Source organism: Aptenodytes patagonicus, chromosome 2 (genome assembly GCF_965638725.1).
Source record: "Aptenodytes patagonicus chromosome 2, bAptPat1.pri.cur, whole genome shotgun sequence".
Taxonomy (NCBI): domain Eukaryota; kingdom Metazoa; phylum Chordata; class Aves; order Sphenisciformes; family Spheniscidae; genus Aptenodytes; species Aptenodytes patagonicus.
The window spans coordinates 160,997,112-161,021,617 of NC_134950.1; the positions used below are offsets into that span (position 1 = coordinate 160,997,112).

General features: G+C 38.7%; 1 protein-coding gene across 1 annotated transcript in view; it reads right to left on the reverse strand.

Annotated features, from left to right (window-relative positions):
- Nucleotides 1-18,326: 18,326 nt before the first annotated feature.
- The window catches only part of DYNC2I1 (dynein 2 intermediate chain 1), a 37,483-nt gene continuing 31,303 nt past the window's right edge, over nt 18,327-24,506 (reverse strand). The window contains exons 19-24 of the mRNA XM_076331907.1: nt 23,748-23,799; nt 22,405-22,465; nt 22,055-22,151; nt 21,668-21,799; nt 19,901-20,124; nt 18,327-18,793 (exon numbers count right to left, since the gene is read on the reverse strand). Of these exons, the coding sequence (XP_076188022.1) occupies nt 18,622-18,793; nt 19,901-20,124; nt 21,668-21,799; nt 22,055-22,151; nt 22,405-22,465; nt 23,748-23,799 (738 nt within the window). The 3' untranslated portion in view covers nt 18,327-18,621. The remainder of the gene's footprint in view (nt 18,794-19,900; nt 20,125-21,667; nt 21,800-22,054; nt 22,152-22,404; nt 22,466-23,747; nt 23,800-24,506) is intronic.

Here is a 24,506-nt window from a genome sequence, read left to right on the forward strand (position 1 = left end):
TCAAATTCTCCTCCTAAGTCCTGACCCCTTCCTGTTCTATCCTAGATGGCAGACAAATGGTACTTACTTTGCTCTATTTAGTTATTTGGAGGAGCACTGCATTACAAAGTGCATGCATTATAAAGTGAACAGTAATTTTTCACTTATCAAAATATCAGTAACATAGATTTTAGAATATTACCCTTTATTTAATAATATTACCACTTATGCATGCATTTTTTCCTTTATTTATAGTAAGATCTTCAGACACAGCCCATATAATAGGCATTAATCTCCGGGATTGAGTTCACCTTGGCATACAATCTCTCCCCTCTGGTTATGATGCTCAGAGGAAAGTCCTGTACGCCTCAGTCTTTGGCATATAGGTAGAAAAGGCTGGTGCAGGGATGAGGTGGGTAAAGGAGAGAAGATCTCAAAATTCAGCCCTCCTAAGTGATACCATAAATCAAATACTATTTTTTCCTATTTTAGCACTGCTTGGGTTTGCAGGAGGGTGAGGGGTGCGTGGTGTCCCCCACCAAGCTTTGGGCCAAAGTGACTGCAGCTACTGGTGTTGAGCTGATGCCAGTGGACACTACGATCACTGTGATTCCTTCTCTTAGCAAACCTACAGCTATAATCTCCTTGTTTCAAATGCCAGACAGCTTTCACCATGAGATAGGTGCAGCCAAGACATGACACAGCAGCATTTTAGGTGCAAAAGTAAGTTTAATTAAAAGCTTTGAAAGCGACACTTGAAGAGAAACCAGAAGGAGTGAGTTGCATAGGTCCAGTAGAAAATACTGTTAGGTGACTTGTTGGTACCTTAACAGGTCTGCACACCTCTCGTGATCTTCTAAGCACCGGTGGCACTTTTAAAATGGCACAAAACTCACTGAAATGCTTTTGAAACTCCTACCTGCTTTCACTTACCCATCTCTTGTGCTTACCCATGCTCAAAGAAAATGCTTTCTCTGCCCCTCTCCAATTTATCACAAATTTTCTCGGTCCCAAGGTCATTAAATGAAAACTAGTTGTCCTAAATATTGAATTATAAACCTGTTCTGCTGGCTCTGTTGTGAGCTGCTGCTCCAGAGTGGCACTCAGCGCTCTTGCTAAAACAGAAATAGATGGCAATAATCCAATGAAAGTCACTGCAGAAGGCATCGCAGGAGCTGGCACCCATCTGCTCCCAGAGCACGGCTCCTCTGCCAGCAGGCATCGTGGTGGCCCCAGTGCCCTCCACTGCTTCGAAACACCTCCATTCTCAAACATTTGAAAAACATATAATGAACATTAATGTGTAAGTACTGTCAACCAGCTTCCTTCCACCTCAAGATTAGCTTGCACAGTATTGAAAATATTTTGAGGTAATTTTACCGTAAAAACATATTTAATTAGTTCAGCCATTTTGGTGTGTCAGTTTCAGCACAATTAATTGCTCTCCATTACTCATGACAGTGACACAATTTTTGGAGATAAAAGGTTCCCAATCACAGTTTATCAGGTAGGCAAGTGCAATCAAAGAGCAGCTGTCATCAGGAAAAATGAAGCACAAAGACTGCCCGGCTGGGAATGCAAATGAAGAAAGCCACACTTATGAAATACAGGCACCATCATATCAGACCATGAAATAGCCCCTCTCCACCTGTGTGTGCTGCTTCTCCCGCAGTGCTCAACCTGCAGAGGCTGGGAGGAAGACATCAGTGTGAGAGGAGCTTTCCTGCACGTGGCTCTTTCCCTGTGTGCTCTCTGATTATTGAACTGTTACTGGCCCCAGAAGCTAAGGACAGGTTTGCTGTGAGAGCAGATACAGGATAAAAGCATTCTTTAGCAATCTTGAAGTTAAAAGCAGGTCACAAGAGTACCAGGATAAGCCAGACCTGATGCATTGAATAGACGGTGCCCATTTCTTTGCTGAAGTCTCCCTCCTGACATTGCCCACGTGTGTGCAGGGAAGCAGTGCTCTTCAGCTTCCTCTGAGCTGCCTCCTTTTGTCCCTTCTTGTCTCCTTTCCAAGCACTTGCTGGGCACAGACTCTGTCTCTTACACCTTTGCAATAGTTGAGCCTGAGAAACTGCCCTCCACCCATAAGGACACACCCCCCCCACACGGTATGCACTTTTCCCACAATTCCAGCTTTCCCCTCACTGCATACTTACATATCATCTTTCCAGGAACCTTAATAGCTGGGACATACAAGCGCAAGCTATTTTTATGAGGGACTGTTAATTAGTCTTTCTTTACTCTTGATATCACAAGAAATGAATTGGATCCAAGCACACCCCCATGTGCCAGTTTTGATTTTCATTTCTTTAGTGCCTGTCGGGACTCAGGTTTTCCTGTGAAGGTTCATGTTCCCCCCCATTGAACTTGTTCATTATGTTTTTTACTGGAATATTTATCTTCCTCCACTCATGTCAGCTTTCTTTGACTGCTCCTATCTTCAGTAAGTGTCCATCTCCTCATAAAGACTACACATTTACTCTTTGATTATGGCTTTTCCCCTCTCTCACAGATAGAAAGCTGAGATGATTACCTCCGTTTGGCCGCTCTCTTTGCCCAAATAAACCTGGTCAACGAAAATGAAATGAAAATGCCTGTGACTGTCTCTTGTCCCTGAAAATCCCGCGGGGATACAGAAGAAAGGACGGTAAGGGAATTGGGGTCCAGTTAATACAAAAGGTATTTCCACCCCCTCCTCAGAAAGGGCACTACCCCGCAAAGCCTCACATCCTTTCCAGCAGCACAGACGTGCAGGCAAAGCTAGCATGGTCCGTCATCCAAGGATGCTCAGGTGGGTAATGTAATACCAGCGGGTACGTCTGTGCAGATTGAGCGGAGAAAGGTCAGCAAGATCTGCAGAACTGATAAGCCATTGGATTGTGGCACTTCATTACATTTTTACAGCTATCCCAATGCTTTTGATATTTTATTAGCATTTTAATAAATGGAAATGATGCAAACACAGGCAAATTCACAGGTGTTAGGCAGGACTTTTTTATCTGCACTCTTTTCTAGAACTAGCCCTTAATCCTGTGTCATCTATGTGATATCCATAACGTACGTATCTCCTGAGGCTGTAAGACTGAGCTGGCAACAGCAAGTCTTTTGCATGAGGTACGTATTGCTTACTATTTCCATTCAAGCTTGAAGTATCACAGCAGGAGCTTGCCTGTGGTAGAGCAGCAGCCTGTGCCAGCCTTCACTCAGCGCTGCTGGGCATTATTTAGGAGAAAATGAACAGGAGTATATTGTGAACTTCAAACAAAATTCATGTTCAGGCTTTGTTCAATGGCCCAGATGCAAAAGGCTACCACCATTGCTAGCCCATAGCTAAAGTTTCAGGCATGAGGCACAGCTAAATCATAGCAGATCTGAGGTGGGACATAGCTCTCATTCCAGAGCTGGGTGCTTGTGAGCTTGTGTGGATGCCTAAAAGTTAGATACCTGTAACCTCAGGGCAAAGCAAAAAGCTACTTAGGGCCCTAAAAGGTCAGCAGAGACTACGTGATATCAAACCCCAGGTGGAATGAAGGTGGGACTCAGATTCCAAATCTTTTTTTTTCTCCTAACATTTAGTAGGACTGGCTCTGTCTCTGGTTCCTAATGCATTGCAAAGTAAATCAGTGTCACAGCTAAACCTCAGAGAAACGAACGATCGCATGTGCTTTGCACAGCAAAAAAGCTTCCAGTTTCTGCTCCAACCTGCCTGCTTTCCACGCCAGCCTGTTACCCGAGGATTGCACCCTGTCATTCATCCTTCTATCATCACCACTTATTTCAAGATAAACAAGTGTCACTTTGGTGAACGGCACAATCCTTATCTTCATTACTTTTCTAACCACTGCCAACTGAATGTATCAGACTGTTACAGAGCTATCATTTATCGTACTATTACTCTTCTCTTAAGCTTTTTTTCAGCGATCTCGGCACAAATCTTTGTAGCCAATGTTTTTAGACTGAGCTCTAGTAAAATGCTGGAGATTTCAAGGTTTTGCAAACACTGCCTCTGCCAGACGTTATTTCTTTTTTTAGGAACTTATTCTCTTTAAGACTAAAACTGTATTTTACCACCTAATTTCAGGCAGATGTGATCATCCACCACCCTCTTCTTACTGGAATAAAGGGTGTTGTATTAGAGTGTGTCTTGTAGTAATTGCTAATGTCTCCATGGCTGGCATGTATTATTAGTTACATTATATCAGTGCTAAGAAGATTGTGAGATACTGTGTTTGGGGATGAGAAAGTGGCAGAAAACTGAAAATCTCAAAGAATTATTGGGCATCAACACTCTAATATTTAGAAAATTCTGGGTTTGCTAGTGATTCATAGTGAGACATGGACGTGTTATCTTTACAGTTGAGTATTGAAAAATACTGATGGCCTGTTACAGAATTCAGCAGCGGGCTGAAAGCACCAGCTTTTCATCGGGATGAAAAAACCAGAAATTGTCCATGTGCCATTTGCAAATCAGAATGGCAACTTCAGAAAGGGATTGCTTTATTTCTCCCTTTTTATATTGTCAGAAAGTATTTGCCTCACAAATATTGCATCATCCAAATTCTCAGGAACATTTTTACTGGTTTTGGACAAATTAAATTATTCATCTATTTATTTTTACTGAGGTCAGAGTAATAGGAATTGAAATAACCAAGATCCAAAATAGTGAGAGGATTGATTATTGTTACTGTAGCTCTATGGAAGAAGAGGACAGACCATATCTTAGAGGGTTGTTGGCCTCGTTTAGACAGACTGCTTGTGAGGATGCTTGGAGGATGCTGTGGAAAGACGACTGCCAGGTTTGGGCCAGCCTGACAGGTGGGATGCTGGTCACAACGTGCTGGTGCAGGGAGGTGGCCAAGGGAGTGAAAGGTGGGAAAAAGCCAAAAAAGGAGGCAAAACTGTGAGCATAAACAAAGAAAACTGCTGTCCAGTTGAGAGAATAATAGATACCAGCCCATAATGATATGCGGAGGAATTAGGCAGAAGAGCTGAATCCTGCCAAGCCCAGCACCCAGCTCCTCTCAGAGCTCATGTCCTTTCAAGGCCACCAACAATCATAGGTCCTGATCTGTCAGTGCCTTGCACCTTGTCTCATCCCTTGCATTCATGCAGAACTAGAGGAAGAGAGACTGGTAGAATTTTATGCTTATTTTCCACAGGTGCAATACTTAAATTTCTGGTGTACATCATTGCAGCAGCATAGCGGTATTGCTCTAACACCTGTGCTTAATTATTTTCACAGGCTCACAACTGGATGGTCATCGTGGAAAACTGGATTCAGTCAGCAGGGATGACTGCACTGTTCTATATAAAGTCTTTTAAGGCAGCTGTTTCCATGGTGTTTAAGCATTAAATACAGTAAGTGAGATTCCAGCAGCTCCTTGCAAGGCTGCTGGGCAGTCACTGCAGTTAGCGGTTGAAAACATATGAAGACTTTCATTCAGATGATGCTCAAAACTTCTTTATAAGGCAAATGGAAAACAAATGCTAGCAAATCCATGATGTTTTCATGCATGATCCAGCACTACAGTCTGTTTAGTCTATTTTAGACTACAGTCTGTTTAGTCAATACACATTTCACTAACCTCCAAAACTCCCTGTGGGCAACTTTTTACTTTTGGATATATCTGCCTATCCTTTAAGCAACCTGCATAAAGTATTTCCCCTTTCTTTCCTTCCTTCCATTGATGATTTTATTCTATGTTAGAAGCATTTTTTAACAAAATGTTAAGTGATGTTATTGCTACTATTGCAAATTGATACATGTGCTATAATGCAAACAGCCTGTGGGACAATCGCTGTGCTTTTGACTACATTTTAAAGGCGTCACAGTGATTGTGATTTTAAAGGCCTTACAGTGATTGTTAAGCAGGCCATTATGGATGTTCAAGTTTTTAAAATGTATTGATTTAAATTATGTATGTTAATGCACCTATCAACATTACAAATGTAGTTTGCAGCAAACTACTTATAATATATGAATGATAAGCCATAAATAATAAATATAGCTGTAAATTAAATTACTTGATTATGCTGCAAAGATGCACTCTAATTTGGAACAGAAAATTACTTTGAAGTGATTTCAGCAGCTGATAATGCTTTTAGAGTAGCAGAGCGTTATGAGCCATAGTCTTCTTTAAGTCAAGCATCAAACTTTCTGACGGATTTTACCTGCTAACCTGGTTTGTTGGGTATTGCTATGCCCTGAATGCAATGGATGTGACAGACTGACAAAATAACGAGTGAAGACATTTGTTAACCAAAATGTGGAAGCGCTTTAAATCAAAGACATGACTGCTCTTCTGATAGAAAGTGAACAACCTTGGGTTGGGTATCAGCGAGAGCTAAGCTCTTAGAAGGGCCTTAATTCTGAGAGACAACAGAGACCCATTGTCTCTAAAGGACTTACAGATACCTTGGAATTTTTGAACATGCACAAAGAAATAATGGTATTATAGAAAACCACCCTATAGCAGAATTTAATATGAGGCTCTGAAATACAAGCTGAGCAGAAATGCAATGCTTAAGCACTACTCCCATCATGTCTTACATTGCTGGTATAGTAGATTAGATTCTGGATGAATTTCAATAGATAGAATAACCAAAAATAACTTACCAAACATGGACTTCTGTACCCAAAAGCTGCTTTGATAGTTTGCATGTACCTAAATGGAAAGGGATGAGGTTGTGGGAAAGTACTGGAGAGCTTGATTCAAGGAGCAGTGAGCCTTTTCTGTGTGTCCCAAGTGAAGTACTGCACCTGCCTCAAAATCAGAGGGTGAAAACCTGGGATTGTTAAGGCACATGGTAACTACTCAAGGCTTACCTGGAGCTCAGGGCAGTGGTAGCACAGCTGTATATCCGTAAGGAGACTCCTTCTCAAACCTTCTTGGCCCTAAGGACTCCCTAGATACTTGCTGGGACATGTAGATCCCTTGGGGATTGTTACACAATGTGATAGTGGTTTTTCTAGTTTGTGAGCTTCTCCTTTAGAGTCACCATTAACACACACTAGGGAAGGGCAAAACAGCAATGATTCATCTGGGCTGGATGAGCAATCAGATTTCTCGTTACAAAGTGACGAGACACTAATAAACAAAACATAAAAATCCCACTTTAAGTCTAAGAACTGTGGGTATTTCTAGTTGTTTGGTGCATTTATTTTTTTTTATAATCCAGTATCTCTAAATGTCCCAGCTATTACAACTGGGGTTTGGGGGCCACCTTTTCCTTCTGAATTCTGCCGCTAGAACCAAACTTGTACATTTGTTGCTCTGAAGCCAACTACTAGGTACTTTGGGTGTAGGTTGGGTTTTTTTCCCCCTTTACTCTAGTAAATGCAAATGCTGGAAGATGGTGTGATCATGTATCACAAGATGTTGAAGCATTCAACAGTGTTTCGAGTAAATGGGACTTGTTTGTTTGATCTATCAGCATGATACTAAAAGTCATTCAAGAGCAAGATTTGGGTTTTTTAATTATATTTTGATTTCTCCTCTGCAGGATCTCCTTGGGCATCATTGGTTCTACAAAGGAACAAATCAGAAATTTGGAAAGCTTCATCAGTTAACCATTTGTGGGTTCTAGTTTGGGCAGTTAAGAGCAAATAGGCAAGATGCAGAAATGTCTGGTGTGAGAGGAGGGAATGTGCAGCATGAACTTATCCTCTCCATATAGCACTGGCTTGCCTTCCTGCTCCTTCCTCCTCACCAGCATGTGGGTGAGCTCCCCAGCTTCATGCCCATCCTCCTTCAGTGGCCGCTCCCCAGGGTTCTTCTACCCCATGAGGAGTGTAAGGAGGAGAAAGTCACTGCGATCCTGATCCCTTTCTACAGCAACACAGGCACCTTTCCTCTCGCTACCTCCTGCCATGCCATACGGAAGCTTTGGTCTTCACCTTCGCCATGGGATGAAAGAGATTAAGGAGGCAGAATGGATGCCTTAGGATACAACCTGTAGGTGTATCCCTGTTATACCGTTGGGGTCTTCATCTGCTTTCTCAGCAGCTATTGCAATTATATCACAGACACTGGTGGCCCCAGAAGCCAACCTGGCGTCCTGATATTCTCCTCAAAAAAGTAGTGGTATTTCAGGTAGCATTTTCAGAGGAGAACTTTGCCAGATGTCTGAACGGAGGTGTTCAGTCTCAACACTCCCAAGGTGCAGTCCACAGGTCACTGGTTAAAGTGTTTTCCCGTGCGATTCTTATGCAAACACCCCAAATCTGTGTTCATTTTTTATTCTGCTTCTGGCACCGCTTCCCTCCCCGTCATGCCCCGCAAAATCCATGTTTATTAATGCAGTCTGTCAGACTAATGATGGGGGTGAGGAAAATGAAGATTTCAAATCCACATTCACACAAAGGAAGGCATTTATGAAATATATGTACCTACTAATTTTGCCTCGCTGTTTCATTTCATTTGAATCATGTCACTTTTACTAGAAACTTTTCACAACCGTTCTTGGAGATCAGACATTCAGATCCTCTGGGAGAGCGTGTTCTAAGTCTCTCAGCTGCTGAATGATGCAAGTTATAGAAATATTGCAAATGACTCTAGTATCAACAGCCAGAGCTGTATAAGCATGACATTGCAGATTTTCCCTATGTCAGCTCTCAGCCTTTTAGATGCCCTATGGCCCATTTGCTATATATACCTATAGTACCTGCCCACGGGGATGGTATCAGCTTCAGCACAAGCTGGCTGAAAAGCAGAGCAGTGAACAGTTGCGTAGCCTTTTCTGAGGCAGTGCCAATTGCTCTACACTGCAATATTACATATTTTATCTCTAAGAAATGTGGTGCAGATAAACTACTAAAACAATGTTTCAGAAACTCTGGTTTCAGCAGCTTTCTGTGACGAAATTTTTATTGTGGAACTGGTGTCTTGCCTCTGTTGTTTGAGATCTGGAGGTAAATTATTGTGCTGGTTTTGGCTGGGATAGAGTTAATTTTCTTCATATATGAAGCTCATATGGGGCTGTGTTTTGGATTTGTGCTGAAAACAGTGTTGATAACACAGGGATGTTTTAGTTACTGCTGAGCAGTGCTTACACAGAGTCAAGGCCTTTTCTGCTCCTCACCCTACCCCACCAGTGAGGAGGCTGGGGGTGCACAAGAAGTTGGGAGGGGACACAGCCGGGACAGCTGACCCCAACTGACCAAAGGGATATTCCACAGCATATGACGTCATGCTCAGCATATAAAGCTGGGGGAAGAAGAAGGAAGGGGGGGGACATTTGGAGTGATGGCGTTTGTCTTCCCAAGTCACCGTTACGCGTGATGGAGCCCTGCTTTCCTGGAGATGGCTGAACACCTGCCTGCCCATGGGAAGGAGTGAATGAAATCCTTGTTTTGCTTTGCTTGCACACGCAGCTTTTGCTTTACCTGTTAAACTGTCTTTATCTCAACCCACGAGTTTTCTCACTTTTACTCTTCTGATTCTCTCCCCCATCCTGCCAGGGGGGAGTGAGCGAGCGGTTGTGTGGGGCTGAGTTGCCGGCTGGGGCTAAATCACAACAATTATATTGTTATAATGAAACCCCTACTCTGTCAGACTGATGATGGCTTGGGGAGAGTAGATTTCAGATCCATGTTGACATAGATGAAGACATTTATGAGATTTACAGTGACTAATATTGCCTCAGTCTCTCTTCATTTCATTTGAATCATGTCAATTGTACTGTGCCACAAAAACTCCAAGAAATGCCATGGAGGAACATTTTCTCCCTCTTTGAAATACATCACTCTAAAGACCATTATCTTGGGACATTCCAGGAACCAGAGAACACTGAATCCTAAATCTGGCTTGTTTTGCTGTTACACATAAGTGACACCTCTTGCCTGGCAGAGACACCAGTAGTGCCTGGCCCTGGCCCAGGATTGAGGTCCCTTGGGTAAGGGCAAGCTTGACTGTGAGAGGAGGTAATGGCCACACAGCAGGTGGTGTCTATGTTTACAAAGCAGCTTTTTAACCTAAATCTAAGCAGCTTTGTAATCTAAATTAGATCTCTAAATTACCCAAATCTAGATATCAGGTGTCTAAGTTTTAGATACAGAGAAATATATATACAAGTTTATATTATTTAATTAGCATTTATATTTAAAACTTCCATTAATATTTCCCATATTCCCTTCTCACGTCAATATTTTACTAGTGTATTTGAAAGTGTGCTTTAAAAACAAGATAACTATACTTTGTCTTTGGTTCTTTCTTAGGAATTGAATGATGTCACTGTTTTCCATGTCCTTTTGACTTCAAAAATCAATATTGATCAATACTGATCAACAAATTGTGTTTTTTTCCTACAATTGCCTACAAACTGGTTAAGAGCCAGTTTAATCCAATAGCTGTCAGCTGCTAATGTGTTACACCTGACTTATTCTGATAGTCTAATTTCCACCTGAAAAGATTCAAAATGGTAATATTATGGATAGAACAAATATTATTTACATTAAAAAGATGCCTACTGAGGCATGATTAAGAAAAGGAGAATTACTGTCTTCTATAAAGTCAAAGATAATGTGTTCCTTTCTAAATAATCACAGCTTTTCCACTGCATTATGCAGAGGACTCATTCCCCCCACAGACTCTACAAGCCTCCTATAACTAGCTCAGTCTTGGACATCCATTTGGTTTTATTTTTGCACTTTGAAATGGAACGTCTCTCTGGAGACACTGAAAACCAAAACACTAAAAGGACACACACGCTTATTGTTGTCAAAACGATAAATCTTTCTAACTGTCAGTCAAGCAGTCAGCACCTAAGACAGAGAGAGTCCATCCTTTCATAGATGAGGCTTATTGGATATATGTACAGCTACTCCTACGGCATTAGGAGTCACAAGAACCTGGAGTTTGTCTGTCCCTGAGCTGTGTGCGGATTTGGATCCTGTAACTTCGAGTTCACAAGCCCAAAGTTTCCACTGGATCACAAAGCATTTGTTCTTTGCCAGGTTCTTTGTCTAAGGATGGTAACCCCTCCACTCGCTTCAGCAGTCACTTGTCCTGCCCCAGCTGCAACGTTCCTTTCTGCTCTGCTTTGGAGAACTTCAATCTCAAAATGAAAGCTACCTTTCTCATTTCTCTGGGGGGATCAAACTGGTTGACCTACCACATCACTAGCCTTATTCTATGCCAAAATACGGATTCCTTATTTTAAAAAGTGATCACTTTAAGAGTAATGACGTATTCCATTACTGACCTTTACTGGAGTCAAATAGGCTACATCTACATTGTACAAGGGCTGAGGCTCCCAGGCTCTGTTTGAGGCTAATTTCAACACACATCTACTTTCCTTACCTAAACAAGTGTCCTTGGAGCAGGGTCTGACTCAATTTAATGGTATTCCCAGATGTGACTATTACAGAAAACACCTTTGTAGTTGAAAGTGAGACAACATTTGAGCCTAAATCGTGCTCTAAATGCAACTCACCTCAACATACAAACGATGAATATTTGGAAGAGTTTCTCTATGAGGAGTCATTAATAGACAGAGACAGTATGGGAAATAATAATTTCCCTATTTATTTCCCAGCTAAAGTTTCCCTTTTCAGATAATACAAGATCTAGGACATAGTTAATGAACTGATTAGCCAGTAGGCTTAAAACAGAAGTATTTATTTACACAGTGTAATTATTCAGTGGAATAGATTGCCACAAAATTTTTGGAGGCCAAAATAAAAATAGGTTTTAAAAGCTATTGGATGAATTAATGGGAAAAAATGCCTCTCTTTCTCTTAAACACTGTGATCTGCTACCATCTGAGTCAGAAAATTCCTATGCCACAGATTGCCAGAAGCTTGGAAGACATACCATACTTGGAAGAAAAGTATCATTGCATGCTCCCTGTGTTACTCTGTATTTCTTTCTTCAGCATTTGCTGTTGGCCCATGTGGATGGGATAAGATCGCCCTGTTGTCTGAATATGGCTATTTTCATGTATGGATAGATTTTTTAGAAAGACCTTAAACTTCAGGGATCAGTAAAGACACTAAAGAAGTGAAGTTTTTTGTTTTTAAAGACATGGATGCAAGGATATGAAATGCGGTATATTGTGAAATCCTTACCTTTGTAAAATATGAAAAGAATGCAAATCGGAGCTTAAACAAATGTAAACTACTCTTAATGTCTTTGAAGATTGTGGATAGGTAGTTTTCAGTTGTATCTGTACAGCATGGACCCCATGCAGCCACGACATAATTAGTATTTGCTTAATGAATTGACCTTGCTGAACTGCCAAAATGCTAAGTATTGAGCAAGTAAACTAAAAGCCTAAGGAAACTTAGGGAATCTACAGTAATGTACTGTCTTTCTGTAACCTCGGTTCTGTGTTCCAACCCCAACAACCCCAGTGAAGGAATTTCATTATACTCAATGTGAGTGTCATCATTTCGGATGAATTAATCTTTAAATGAAGCCGTTTGACACTGTCTTATAATGTGAAAAATAGTTGGATATCTAAAGTAACCTCAGTAATCATTAATTTTCTAAATGAAGGTTAGAAGGGCAGTTTCGGATCCATTTTTTTCTTTATCCTACTTTTCTGGTATTAATCAGCCTGTCCTTTGGCTCAACTGCATGGGCATTAAGAGTATCGTGTTACCATTGCAAATAAATGCAGCAATCAAGAAGAAATATTTTTTCCACCTACATCATATAAGCTCTGTGAGACAAAGACTCTTTTCTCGGTCACTTATTTCAACAGTGCAATAGAACTTGACTCCCAAATGGTTGTCAAAAATTATTCTAGATGAGGAAAGTTGATTACGTTTTTCTCTTAATTCTTTGCCCTTAAGATATGGCATTTGAAATCTGCAGTACTGAGTGCAGCCATGGTAATTCACATCTTTATGTAACTCATTGTAAGTGTTCACTGTTTGACTGCTATTTAAAAATGATAGCAAATACCCAATTATGAGCTATCCATTCTCTAAGCCTCTGGAAGAGTTTCTCCATGTCTCTAAACAACTCTATTTTACCCAGCTCTCCGTTCTTCTGTCTCCAAGAAGGACCAAGTGGATTAAAAATGTGGCTTTTAAAATATGTGTCTAACCAGCGGTTGTGTTATGTCTTTTTTTCTATAACTGAGAGAAAAAACATTGCAGTTTGAGTTAGAGGCAAGTTATGAAATCCCTGATGTGCAACAACTGCGGTCTAGACGAGTTGAATGGTTTTGCCTGGCCACAAGACAGACAACGTAAAAGAGGAATAGCAGTGAAATTATCAGCTGGTGAAGCAGAACTGTTAGCTAAGAGGAAAGACCTCTTAAAGAACACTGTAGCCATATCAAGGCTTGACTAAAAAACCTAATAATATATTGTAACTGCTTTTTATTTATTGTATTAAACCTATTCAGCAGCAACAGATTGTCTGACCTGTGCATGGGATTAGTTTCCAATGAAGCTGTTATATTTCAGACTCCTACAAGCAAAAACCACTTGACATCTGGGAGAAAAGGGCAACAAATCTATTATAAAATTTAATTAATCCAATAGAAGTAAGGGTTCAACTAAAGGTGAAAAATAATCATGTTATAAATGTCAATGGGTAGTATAGGCTATTACAATATTACTTCACTCCTGCTTTTACTAGGGTATCATCGCTGTTTTCAATTGGGTTGCACCAATGTGAAACTGGAAAACAGCGCTTAGGCTGCTTTAATTTATAATAGGATATAAATTATTTGGAGCTGAAATTCCATCAGTTTAATGGCACAGTGTCAAAAAGTTTAAGCTACATCCATGAAAAATATACATCTTTCTAACTATGTACAAGTGTCAGTGCTTTTATTTGAGTCTGTATTTGACAGTATGTCAATAACCAATGAGAAGAAAAAGGCACAGATTTCCTTGCGCTCAAAATCAAGCCCAGCAATGCTACCAAACAATCGGACTCTAGTCTACCTCCCTAAATCTGGTCTGATGCCCTCATGCCAGTTTAAGGTCAGTTTAACTCAGGACCACATTGCACTAAGCCACTGAGATTGATATCCACATTTTGTGAAGAAAATGTGTTTCTGATTACAAATGGAAAATGTGTACACAATGCAGCTCCTGGAGTGTCTGAACTAGCATCGTCACAGAGGACAAGAAGGCACAATTAAACCTGTATTTCACATGTTCCCTTCTTGTCCCAAAAGCAGATTTGATGGAAAGCAGGACACACTGAGCCGGCCTTGTCTCGCTGCAAATGCTCAGGCGCACCAAGGTTACACCGAATGGCAGCCAGGTAAGAGCAGCAGTGGATAACCTCTTCCCTGCCTGGCCAGGGAGGGCCAGTGCTCCCCATAACATGGGAAATTTTGAGAGGGATAGAAATCGAATCCAGATCTCGTACACCACTAGACTTCCTCATGCCTCATACTCACATAAGTATCCTAACAACACAGGTATGTGATAGTTTTCAGGATTTAGCATAAACCACGTTGCATCCAGAAGAGAGAAGGATCTCCAGAGTGCAGAGCTGGCACCTCAGTAAGGAGGCAGGGTGGCCAGGTCTGGCCACTGTTAGCAGCTGGAAATCGATCTCACACATACCTGAATTCTCCTCATTTTGTGCCATTCAATTCATTCTGAGCATTTTACTGGATTTAGAAATTACTTTCTTCAAGACTTATTCAAAGAATTTTTTCCACCTAAAACACCTTAAACTATTGAAAATAGATGGAGCGCTTTTACCTCTCTCAAGTCGCAGTTGTTAGCATCAAACCAATATTAATGTTGACCATCCAAGAGAAAACAACATAGTTTCTGAAAGCAAACTGAGAGAAAAGGGGGGGGGGCAGCAGGGGGACAACCAGTGCCTATAAATACATGTATATAAATACAGGAAAAATAAAGATCTGCAGCGAGAAATTTAATTCCTGTTACTTTTCACAGCCTGTATAGGAGAAATGCAAGATATACATGGAAACATTTCTGTTGATTTCAGTTGGCTTCAATTCGGTCTATGAGGTATAAAGAAATTATTTCATTATGGACTGGTTCACTATTGCACGCTGTCAGAGAAAGTCTGCATTGCTACTGCCAATGCAGTATCTGCTGTAGAGGTAAAAAATCTCCAGCTTCCAGTGCCAGCTATCAAAACACTTTAAACCGTTCAAGATCTCAGGTGATCTGATTAAGGGACATCTTTTCATCCCCAGTAGAGTGGTCTTGGTACCAGCGGCCGCAGAACATAAGAAGGAAAGGCTGAATGAATCACAGTGTTTGTAGGGAAAGGCTGTGGAAAATACTGCAAGGAGGAAAGGAAGCATCTCCTTCCTCCCAGCCATAGTCAACAGCTATTTGCATAATTGCATTTGGTGACTTCTTTAAAAATAGCTAATGCTGGGCATGGCTGATCTAAATAAAAAAATTATTAGTTTTACCACTAAGAGTATATGTAAACACTTCCCCCTTCATGCTAAGCTTTTGCAAAACATAATCAGAAGTGTAATTTCAATAATTGATATGATTGTCTTTTGCTTGGCTTGGTTTGTTGTCACTCTATTTCCATCTGTAAAATCCCATGGGATGTAACCATTACTGTGTCAAGTGAACTTTGCTTTGCTTTTAACAGCTTAAAGAATGGCAAATGCTGTGAACTACACTGCAATTGCTGAAGCATCAGACACTGACAATGTATTTTTCTTTCCCTTTGTGAAGAGGACATGGTTGGTAACTGGAAGGCTCGGGTGAGGATATTTTCAGTATCTCCTCACAGCAGCAAGCAGGTACCCCATTTATTAAATTTCAGAACAGTCTGAATAATGTCCAGCTTCGAGGACTGGGCAGCCCACATCTCTGCTCCACCTTTCGTGCCAATGATTAGCACGTGAAAGGTGAGCAGGAAAACTCTGCAGTGATGCTAAGAGGCTCTGAGCAAAAAACCAGTCCGAAATATAATCCATACTTAAATAGCTCCAGTGGGATATTTCATGTAGCATTAAAAAAAGGATAAATAATCCCACATGCTACTCAGTTTTCACAGAGCGGCACCTAAATCACCACTTCCTATGTTGTAACATCAAGATGTAGGCCCTCCTATAGCCATTTGAATAATGCATGAAAAGGCCTACATCAGAAATTAGGGTAAGAGATTTTCTAATGATATACTTTCCTTAACCTTCAGGAACTGCTAGTAAAAGTGAAGTTAGCTGATTTATTTTCAGGGGAGCTGTAAATGGAATTGCCGTCTTCCTTCTCACAGCCGAGGAGGCTCAGAAACACACAGACAAATGAGCATTTGTCTATAAATAGAATCCTGATAAGTCTGATTGAAAATTAAGCTAGCAATGAAAAAATATGGCTCATTAGCTGTTTTCCTTTCCCGGTATCTTCATAACTTTTCCTGGTTTGCACGTCACCAAGCATGCCACTGATAGCCAAATTCTGGTCACTTCCTAAGTGAATTTTACAGATAGGCCTATTCCAACAGTCCGTGTAATCCAACGACACTTTAGTATTTGCTTTAGTCCAACCAATTTCTACACCTAGAACAAACCTAGATGGGCTTTCTAACTCCATCAGGAAAAAAACATCTGTCGTTAAAAAGGATAACTATTTTTGATTTAACTGTGTTCTGCTAAAAATATTCCAGCTAGTAGAATATTCCCTCATTGCTATGGAAGCTACAATGCTCCTCTATCCTTCAACATGTCTTAACTAAATGACAGCAATGATTAATTAAGGCAAAATTGCATTGGGTAGGATGGTCACCTTCAGTAAAATTAAAAAGAAATGTTCTGGTACAAAAGAAGAATCATGCTATTCCTGTTCTCCCAAGCTCTCCTGCAAATATAGGCTGACAGGTTAATAAAAGCATTTCTAAACAGTTGTAAGAAATCAGCCATCTGATTCAAGAATTCTGTTCCTCGGTTAACTTGTTATTCAGCTACCGAAAACTGCATTTTCCCATCTGTGAGATGACAAAAACCAATGAAAACAGTATTAATATTTATGGTCTAAATAGAAAAGGCTTTCAAAGCACATTCATAAAGTGGAAAATAAAAGCAGAAGTTTATTCAAAACTTTCTGGCATTTTGCATATTTAAAATTTTTCAGCCTTGCTGCCAGGATTTGTTGGCTTAAGAGCAAGAGGTTATATTTTATAAAAACTCTATTAACATGGGTGGATAGTGATTCAACTTTTACATAATTTGAACGGTAAGTTTCTATTATATGGGTCAGTTAATTTTGACTACAGTTCATTCGGTTAAGAATACGGATTCCAAAATTGCCCACAGGTGGGAAAAAAAAAGATATTATTGGGGCGATTTTAAATGTTCCATGATAGTAGTGTTCACCTCCTATATAAAGAACATTCAGTAGAATATGTGTGCATATGCACACATATCAGAGCTACCCGTAAAAATGATAGGGATATGAAAATAATTGGGAATTAACAGTGAACTTTTTTCTATGGAACTAGGATAGTGAAAATGGTCTCTGAAATATGCATCCCTCCAAGAGTTCATCAGGCTCTCTGGATTGCAGTCGCTGCTTTTGAGGAAAGGATAACGTGCAATGGACTACAACAAATTCATTCCCAAAGTGGTGTATGTTGTTTATAGAAGGCACTCATTTTTTACTGCTGTGACTTGGCTCCATCATGTGGCCACTTTGAGTTTGCTCAATTTAAGTAACAATTTACACAGAAAAATGTTTGCAACAAATTAATTAGAATTTACAAATTGTTTCAGTCTACTTTAGAAGGAGATGGTACGTATCTTAAATATATGTTCACTATATTCTGAACACATTGTCTTCCAATTATCCTTTTCTTCCCTGAATCTGTGCTCGTTTAATCATGGTTTTCCTCATGATCTTTAAATCAGAAGTTGTTAGGCTACAAAGGTTAAAGACATTTTCTGCTGTTGGTCTTGGTCCAAACTTTACCAAGAGTGTACAAAAATTAGAATAATATTACAGACAGCTATCCTCTTCCTCACTACAAGAGCTTTGGGAATGATTTGCAGGACTAAACAGCTCAGTATTTTCTGTTTTACATCAGAAATCCCAAAGAATTTAGAATTTCAGTAAATCTCACAAGCATATTGTTTACATAGTTTGATCCAAACAGGTAGTGTACATATCAGGACCACTCGAGTTAGTCAGGTATTCCTTTTGCAAAGTTTCAGGGTCAAAACCAGAAGTAAGATATCATGCGATGTAAATTTGTATTCTGATATGTTTGCATAATGTTTTTAGGTGGATGTAAGAAAGTTTTACCAAGTCTCAGTGTGTAAAAGGCCCAGAGGTAGAAGTCTCCATACATTCAGGTTGTTTATACAGAGGCACAACTTTACGCTCACCAGACAAAGGATTGCTATCGTTTACTTCAGAGCAGAATAATGAGAAACAGCAGCGTAATTTATAGGAATATATTTTTAGTATTTTTTTGAAAATATATACATCTAGAGTACTTTCAGTAATGAAATACAGTTCATCATCTTTTTGAATACAATAATGCTAAATTTGGTTCTGCCATTTTTGTGATAAAATATATGGTTTCAGCTGAAATACTGTACTGCTATTCTTTAAAATATATACAAGTTATATACAAATACAAAATTACATTACAAATCTTTTAATTGCAGTCAGAAATAATCTAAATATTTTGCAATAGTTTGTACACCCAGACAGGTGTACTGTTTCTAAAAAGACTGCAATAAAAGCAAATGTAGTTTTTCAGATTCCTCAGGCTGAGGTAATGCCCACTTCTTCTTTACATATTGAATGTCTATCTGTCCAGATTCTTTGGCCAGCACAATGCCTAACAGTCCGTTTGTTTTTTCTGGTTCTCCCAGTAGAGCCATAGTTACAACACTGAAATCAAAAGAACGGGGGAATGTTTTTAATTGAGGCAAAATTAAGAGAAATAGGTGTTTTCAAGCGTGTTTTTAGCAGGTTACTTAGAGTAAACTCAATGATTCCTTTTTTCTGCTCATCACAACGTGATATTCCTCACTATTTCAAGTCCCGGTATGTTCTTTAGCTTTTCACCAGTTGCAATCATTTAATGTAAACATAACAGGCAATTCTTCCCCTGTTCACAGATTCCATCATCAATTTCTAATCATGACTTAAAAATTATTTCAAGCTTGTAAAAATGAACTATTTTTATGGTATTTTCCAGTACAGTGTAGCAACTTTAAAAATTATACTATTTTCTCCCAAAACTAGCAGCACTTTGCTATAGTTTACAAGGCTACAAGGAAAACTTCTAGTTAGAGGGATATTCACCAAGATTAACTTAAGCCTAGGGAAGACAGAGTCTCCCAGCAGGGCTCCCATCAGGAAGGAAAGAGAATCCTCAAGACTATAATTCAGAAAGGCTAAATTAAACTCCTTTTCTGCATCAATCTACAGGATACCCAGATCTCTACACGGACTACAGGAACAGCACTGTGAGTCTTGGTGAATACGTGCTAGCCAAAAATATTCCTGTTTACTCTGTGACAATAAACACAATATATTTCTTTATGTTGGTAACCATACTATATATAGGCATTTAAAAATGTTGTCCAACATCTTGTCTATTTTAGGGGTTGATCCTATTCCAGCAAAGCTATCTTTGAACTTAAGCAGTCCAGCGATTTTAGTGGGAACAAAATTTTTCTCTTCATGTAAACAGCAACTGCTCCATGTACAGATATCTGTCCCAACTGATAACACTATACCTAATTTTGATTTATACTAACATTATTTCTCCTTTATCCAACTGTATAAAATAATAATTAAATAAGTATAAACTAAAATTTAGCTCGCTGTAGTCTCTTTCCACACCTCCAACAGTTTAAAAAATACAGTTAGAAAAGCAAATTCTAATGAACATTTAATGTCAAGCAGAAAACCCCATCCAAACTCTAATCAAAATGAAGACGATAATAATATTAATATGTTGTTAAAAATAGAGTAATGTAATGTACTTACTTCTCTGATGGAATAGTCTGCTTTGCCACAGGCAACAAATCATTTTCCAGAAGATCCCAAATGTAAATATTAGATGATGCATCCAGGACAAAAAACACAGCGGGTCTTGTTAAGGCCCACTTCAGGGCAATAATTGGTTGGCCATTTGTGCTGTCGTTCCACTGCATGAGGGGATACTCTGATGTCATTTGGTGTAATCTAATACTTCCGTCTGAACAGCCAACCTATATCATAGTCAAAAAGAAAATATTTCCTGGGAATGAAATAAACTAAGCAGGATAAAAACTGCAATTCAGTTCTTGAGAATATCAAGCATATAAATAAAATTAGTTCTCTGACTCAAGTGGCACATCTCTCATATCTCACTCTATGGACTATCCAGATTTTAACTTTTAATGTAATTTTGAGTTCAAAAGCAGTAGCTTTGTACTGAGCATACAAGAGTAATCTAATCCACTAATCCTAGGATGAAGTCCTCATTTCCTATTTTAAAAAAGGTTCTCAAACTATCAACTTCACTAATACTATGACCCAGCACAACTTGACAGTAGTCTGAATCGGGGCGAGGTCAGAGCCTAGAGACCAATTCAGACAGCTACTCAGTGACACATGTAATCTGTAAAACCAAGAATAGCTTTCAGTAGGACAGGCTGTGCTTAACAGTTTAATGATATTAAAATGATTCATAATGAACAACTAAATTCAAAGACAGGCAGATATCACTGCTTCCAGATATTTTCTTATAACCTTTGTCTTGCTTAATATAACATTTACAGGTTTGCTCTAATCCAGGTACAAAAGAAACTATTCTATGAAAACAGAAAATAACATTCTTATGACCCTGGGCCACCTCTACATCAGGAAGCCTTCCTAGAATTTTCAAATTATGATGACTTTTTACAGTGACTCTGCAAATTGTGCTCACATTTAAAAGGACTCTGCAGATACAAACTTGTAGAAGTCAGTATCACTCTAAATAAACGCATTTGGGAAAAAGAACATCCATACTGGTAAAAGAAAGTTCTGACTGTGCAGTGGTGACACAAAATACGTACACTGTAGCCAAACACATTAATTTTATACCTTAGGCAATCCTAATGAAGTCATGTAAATCATGCAAATTTAGAAAGAAAGGATTTTTAAGAGAGGATCAAGTACAAATACACGCAAGGATAAGGAGATGGAAAATCCTACCAAAGTTAGGTTCAACTTGCATTGAATAAATCTCCACAAGGGAGACAAATAAAAACAGTGGGTGTGTCTCAACATGAACTGCTGAGGACAGATTTGAACACACCTGACCACATGGTACACTGCCAGGCACACCCCAAGGGTATGCCTGATGTGGAGAGGAAAGGAAAGCAGGGAATGCCCAGAGCTGCCCCACAGACCTTTATTTCACAGCAATACAGATATTTTGTCTCCAAAATGATTATGTCACTAAGAGATGTACGATAAGAGTGAGAAACAGCTGAGGCTTCATTAACAGCAGAAGACCTGCTTGCAATGCTGAATTTCAGTAAAAAGAAAGAGTAAGTTATAAGGCTGAAGTGAGACTGCCATTTGTTTCTGTGAGCCAGACAGTCGGCCTTTTACATAAGTAAAGTTCGAACATCAGAACACAAAATTTATTGTCACCCTTCACGGCAGATTGGAATTAGTGAGGTAAATCAACTATCACATCTAGTTAAATACATCAGATTAGAAATCCTCCCTCAGCAAGTAATTAAAAAATGAAACTTGTATTACATTAAAATGTTTTCATACCAAAAATAGTGGCTTTCCAAAAGGGAAGAAATCAATTGCGTTGATGCTTATTGATCTCAGTCCGCTCTCCTGGGGTCTGAATAGCTTTGGAAGAACTTTTAAATCATGTCTCGTACCATGGCCTACCAGCCCCTACAAACAATATAAAGAAAATGAATTGAACAAAACAAAATTTGCATTATCAATATTACAAGAAAAAGTTAAATAATTCACAGAGCTGCTACCTTAAAAGATCCTTAATAGCTCACAAATTTTAATAGCTAACAGATTTTAATAGTAGTCTCAAGTTATAAATTTTATATACAGTCTACTGGTAAAATTCCAAGTAAATGGGGCAGCTTCCAAAACAAAAAATAACAATGAGATGAATTTCAGCACATTACTCACAATGTTTGTTCCAACAATGAAATGATTAGGATTAGAAGACAGAAATTTAATATTCAGCGTCTGGGGCATTCTCTGGCGCACATCCTTTGGGAAAAGGCTAGGAAAAACATAAAGGTAAAAGATGACCTAAATACAGGTAGTTGTCTCCTACAGCTATGCAAGTACATACAGAAACTCTTGATCTAAAATGTCTATGACTAGCTCTAGGAAGAAGTGTATGTTAAAAACCCCCCGAACGACTAATGAAAATATTGTTAAATGTATCTTACATAACAGCAAATTAATAAAGTATAGGAAAAATTAGCTTTGTGAGATACACATGTAAAATCTAAATGTCCCTGTTTTCTTACCTGTTATTCAATTCCATAGTAGAGCTATGTACTAACTTCACTTTCCCTCCAGGAATTAAACCTAAAATTATATAAAATAATTATTTAAACTGATTTAAGCACTTTGCATTAGGAAAGTGCTATCATCAAATAAAAACCTAAGCTAATAAGTAAAAGGATACTTCATAATTAAATTGTTTATTGTAGATACAGCTTTTGATATGTAAAAATCTTACATCATTTAGAACTATTTACTTCAGAATTCAAATCTGAAGAGTTGTAATCTTTGACAGAAAACACAGAAAGAGGACAGAGAAAGGGAAACATGATTATATGTTTGTTTTAGTTTTACAGTATGCATATAACATCCTGTAATATCACTCTATAAAACCCAATTCTATCAATGGTGAAAATGCACATTTATGTCGTTTGGATCTTTGACAATGAATTATAGTAATGAGAGACTGTAATAATGTTTCCATAAAGTTGGTCTATGTTACTTGTTAGTAGAGAATAACATAAATAATTCAAATCCTTCAAACACAAGAATTTTTTGAAGAGGAAAAAAATGAATGCTGGTGGCAGTAAAACTGTGTCAACACACGACCATAGCTTTAAAAGGTACCTGTCCACAGACATAATACCCACCTTTAGTAGCTTAATATAGCCAGACATTGCACATGAGCTTATAAATTAGAAAATTGATCAAAAATTCTAGTTTGTTAGCATTACTTCATTGTTTATACATGTATTTTAAAATGTATCAGGATTTTAATCACAGCCTTTTCCAGTTAGGTAAGTATGTAAGTCTAAATTTGTTCAAAGAACAAAAAAGGTAATTTTCTTTATAACTTCATTACATTCACACAATTCAAAAAGGGCTGAATAGACTTTGTTCTTTACTTTTTTCATGGAAACTTTTTTCTCACACTAAATTAAGTACCTTACCCAAAAGAGACCTTTCAGGACAATTATCAAAATGGAGATATAGGCAACAACAAAAGCAGATTGGTTAAAACTAAAGAAAGAACAGGAGGACCGAGAAGGACATAAAATCTCATATTCTTTGGAAAAAAGCTGTTGAGGACACAGAAATCTGCTTTGACATTATAAGAAATGTGGTTGTCTGTGATAGCAATTACCAATACAGAATTAGCAGATGAGATTCAGATAGCAGTGAAAATAACTCATGATACCTAACCAATAACCCCAAATATCACATATATGTCCTATTCAGAATGAATCTTTTCTTCAGTAATTTTGCCTTCTTCTAAACTATTTTTTGTCATCACTGACTCTTCCTCTCTAACTTCATAATCTCAAAACTCAAGCACCTTATTCTACCTCTAATGTACAGTACTCACCTAAATCAGCTTGTGAACCAGCTAAATCCACTTTTTGTAATTCAACAACTACCTGAAAAGTCAATATTTAACATTAAAAAGCAATAAATATTTACCAGACTTCAAAGTTTTTTAACTAGTTGTAATAATGTATGACATAACTCTAAAGGAACGTTTAAATAGGTAGGTCTAACATTACAATGATTACAGGTAGATTCTCTATCCCCTGTTAACGTCTGCAATGCTAAAAATAGCTTCACATGCCTGCTGGATGTTCCCCGCTGGAAAGCAGAATATGGGAAGTCACATTCTACACTTAATCGCTAGTTGGCATCTTGCTGGTTTGGTCGATCACAAAAAACCCCCCACCCTAAACCCCAAAATAAGGAATTGTAATACATTTCCTGTGCTTTTCACTCTTCATGAAATAGAAAGGATAGATCATTTGGCCTGAATCTGTTGCTGCTAAAGTTACTTAGAGCTTTAAGGGACTTAATTAGTGATACTGAAGGGAAATACTTTTATCCCCTTATTATTCACTGAGCCATTCAGTTCCTCAGGCAAGATCAATTCAGTTGCAAACAACAGGTTCAGCAGCTGGGCCAAAGCTGCAGCAGAAAAAGACTGAAAACATCTGATAAAAGAAGAGTTGTCAGAACAGTAATTAAGAGCAACAGATCTGGTGCTTACCTGCCTGTCATATTTTAGGCAGGGTAATCTTATCCATAGATTTTCACATTTTGCCTCTTAAACATTTATTTTATATGAACTATGAATGTC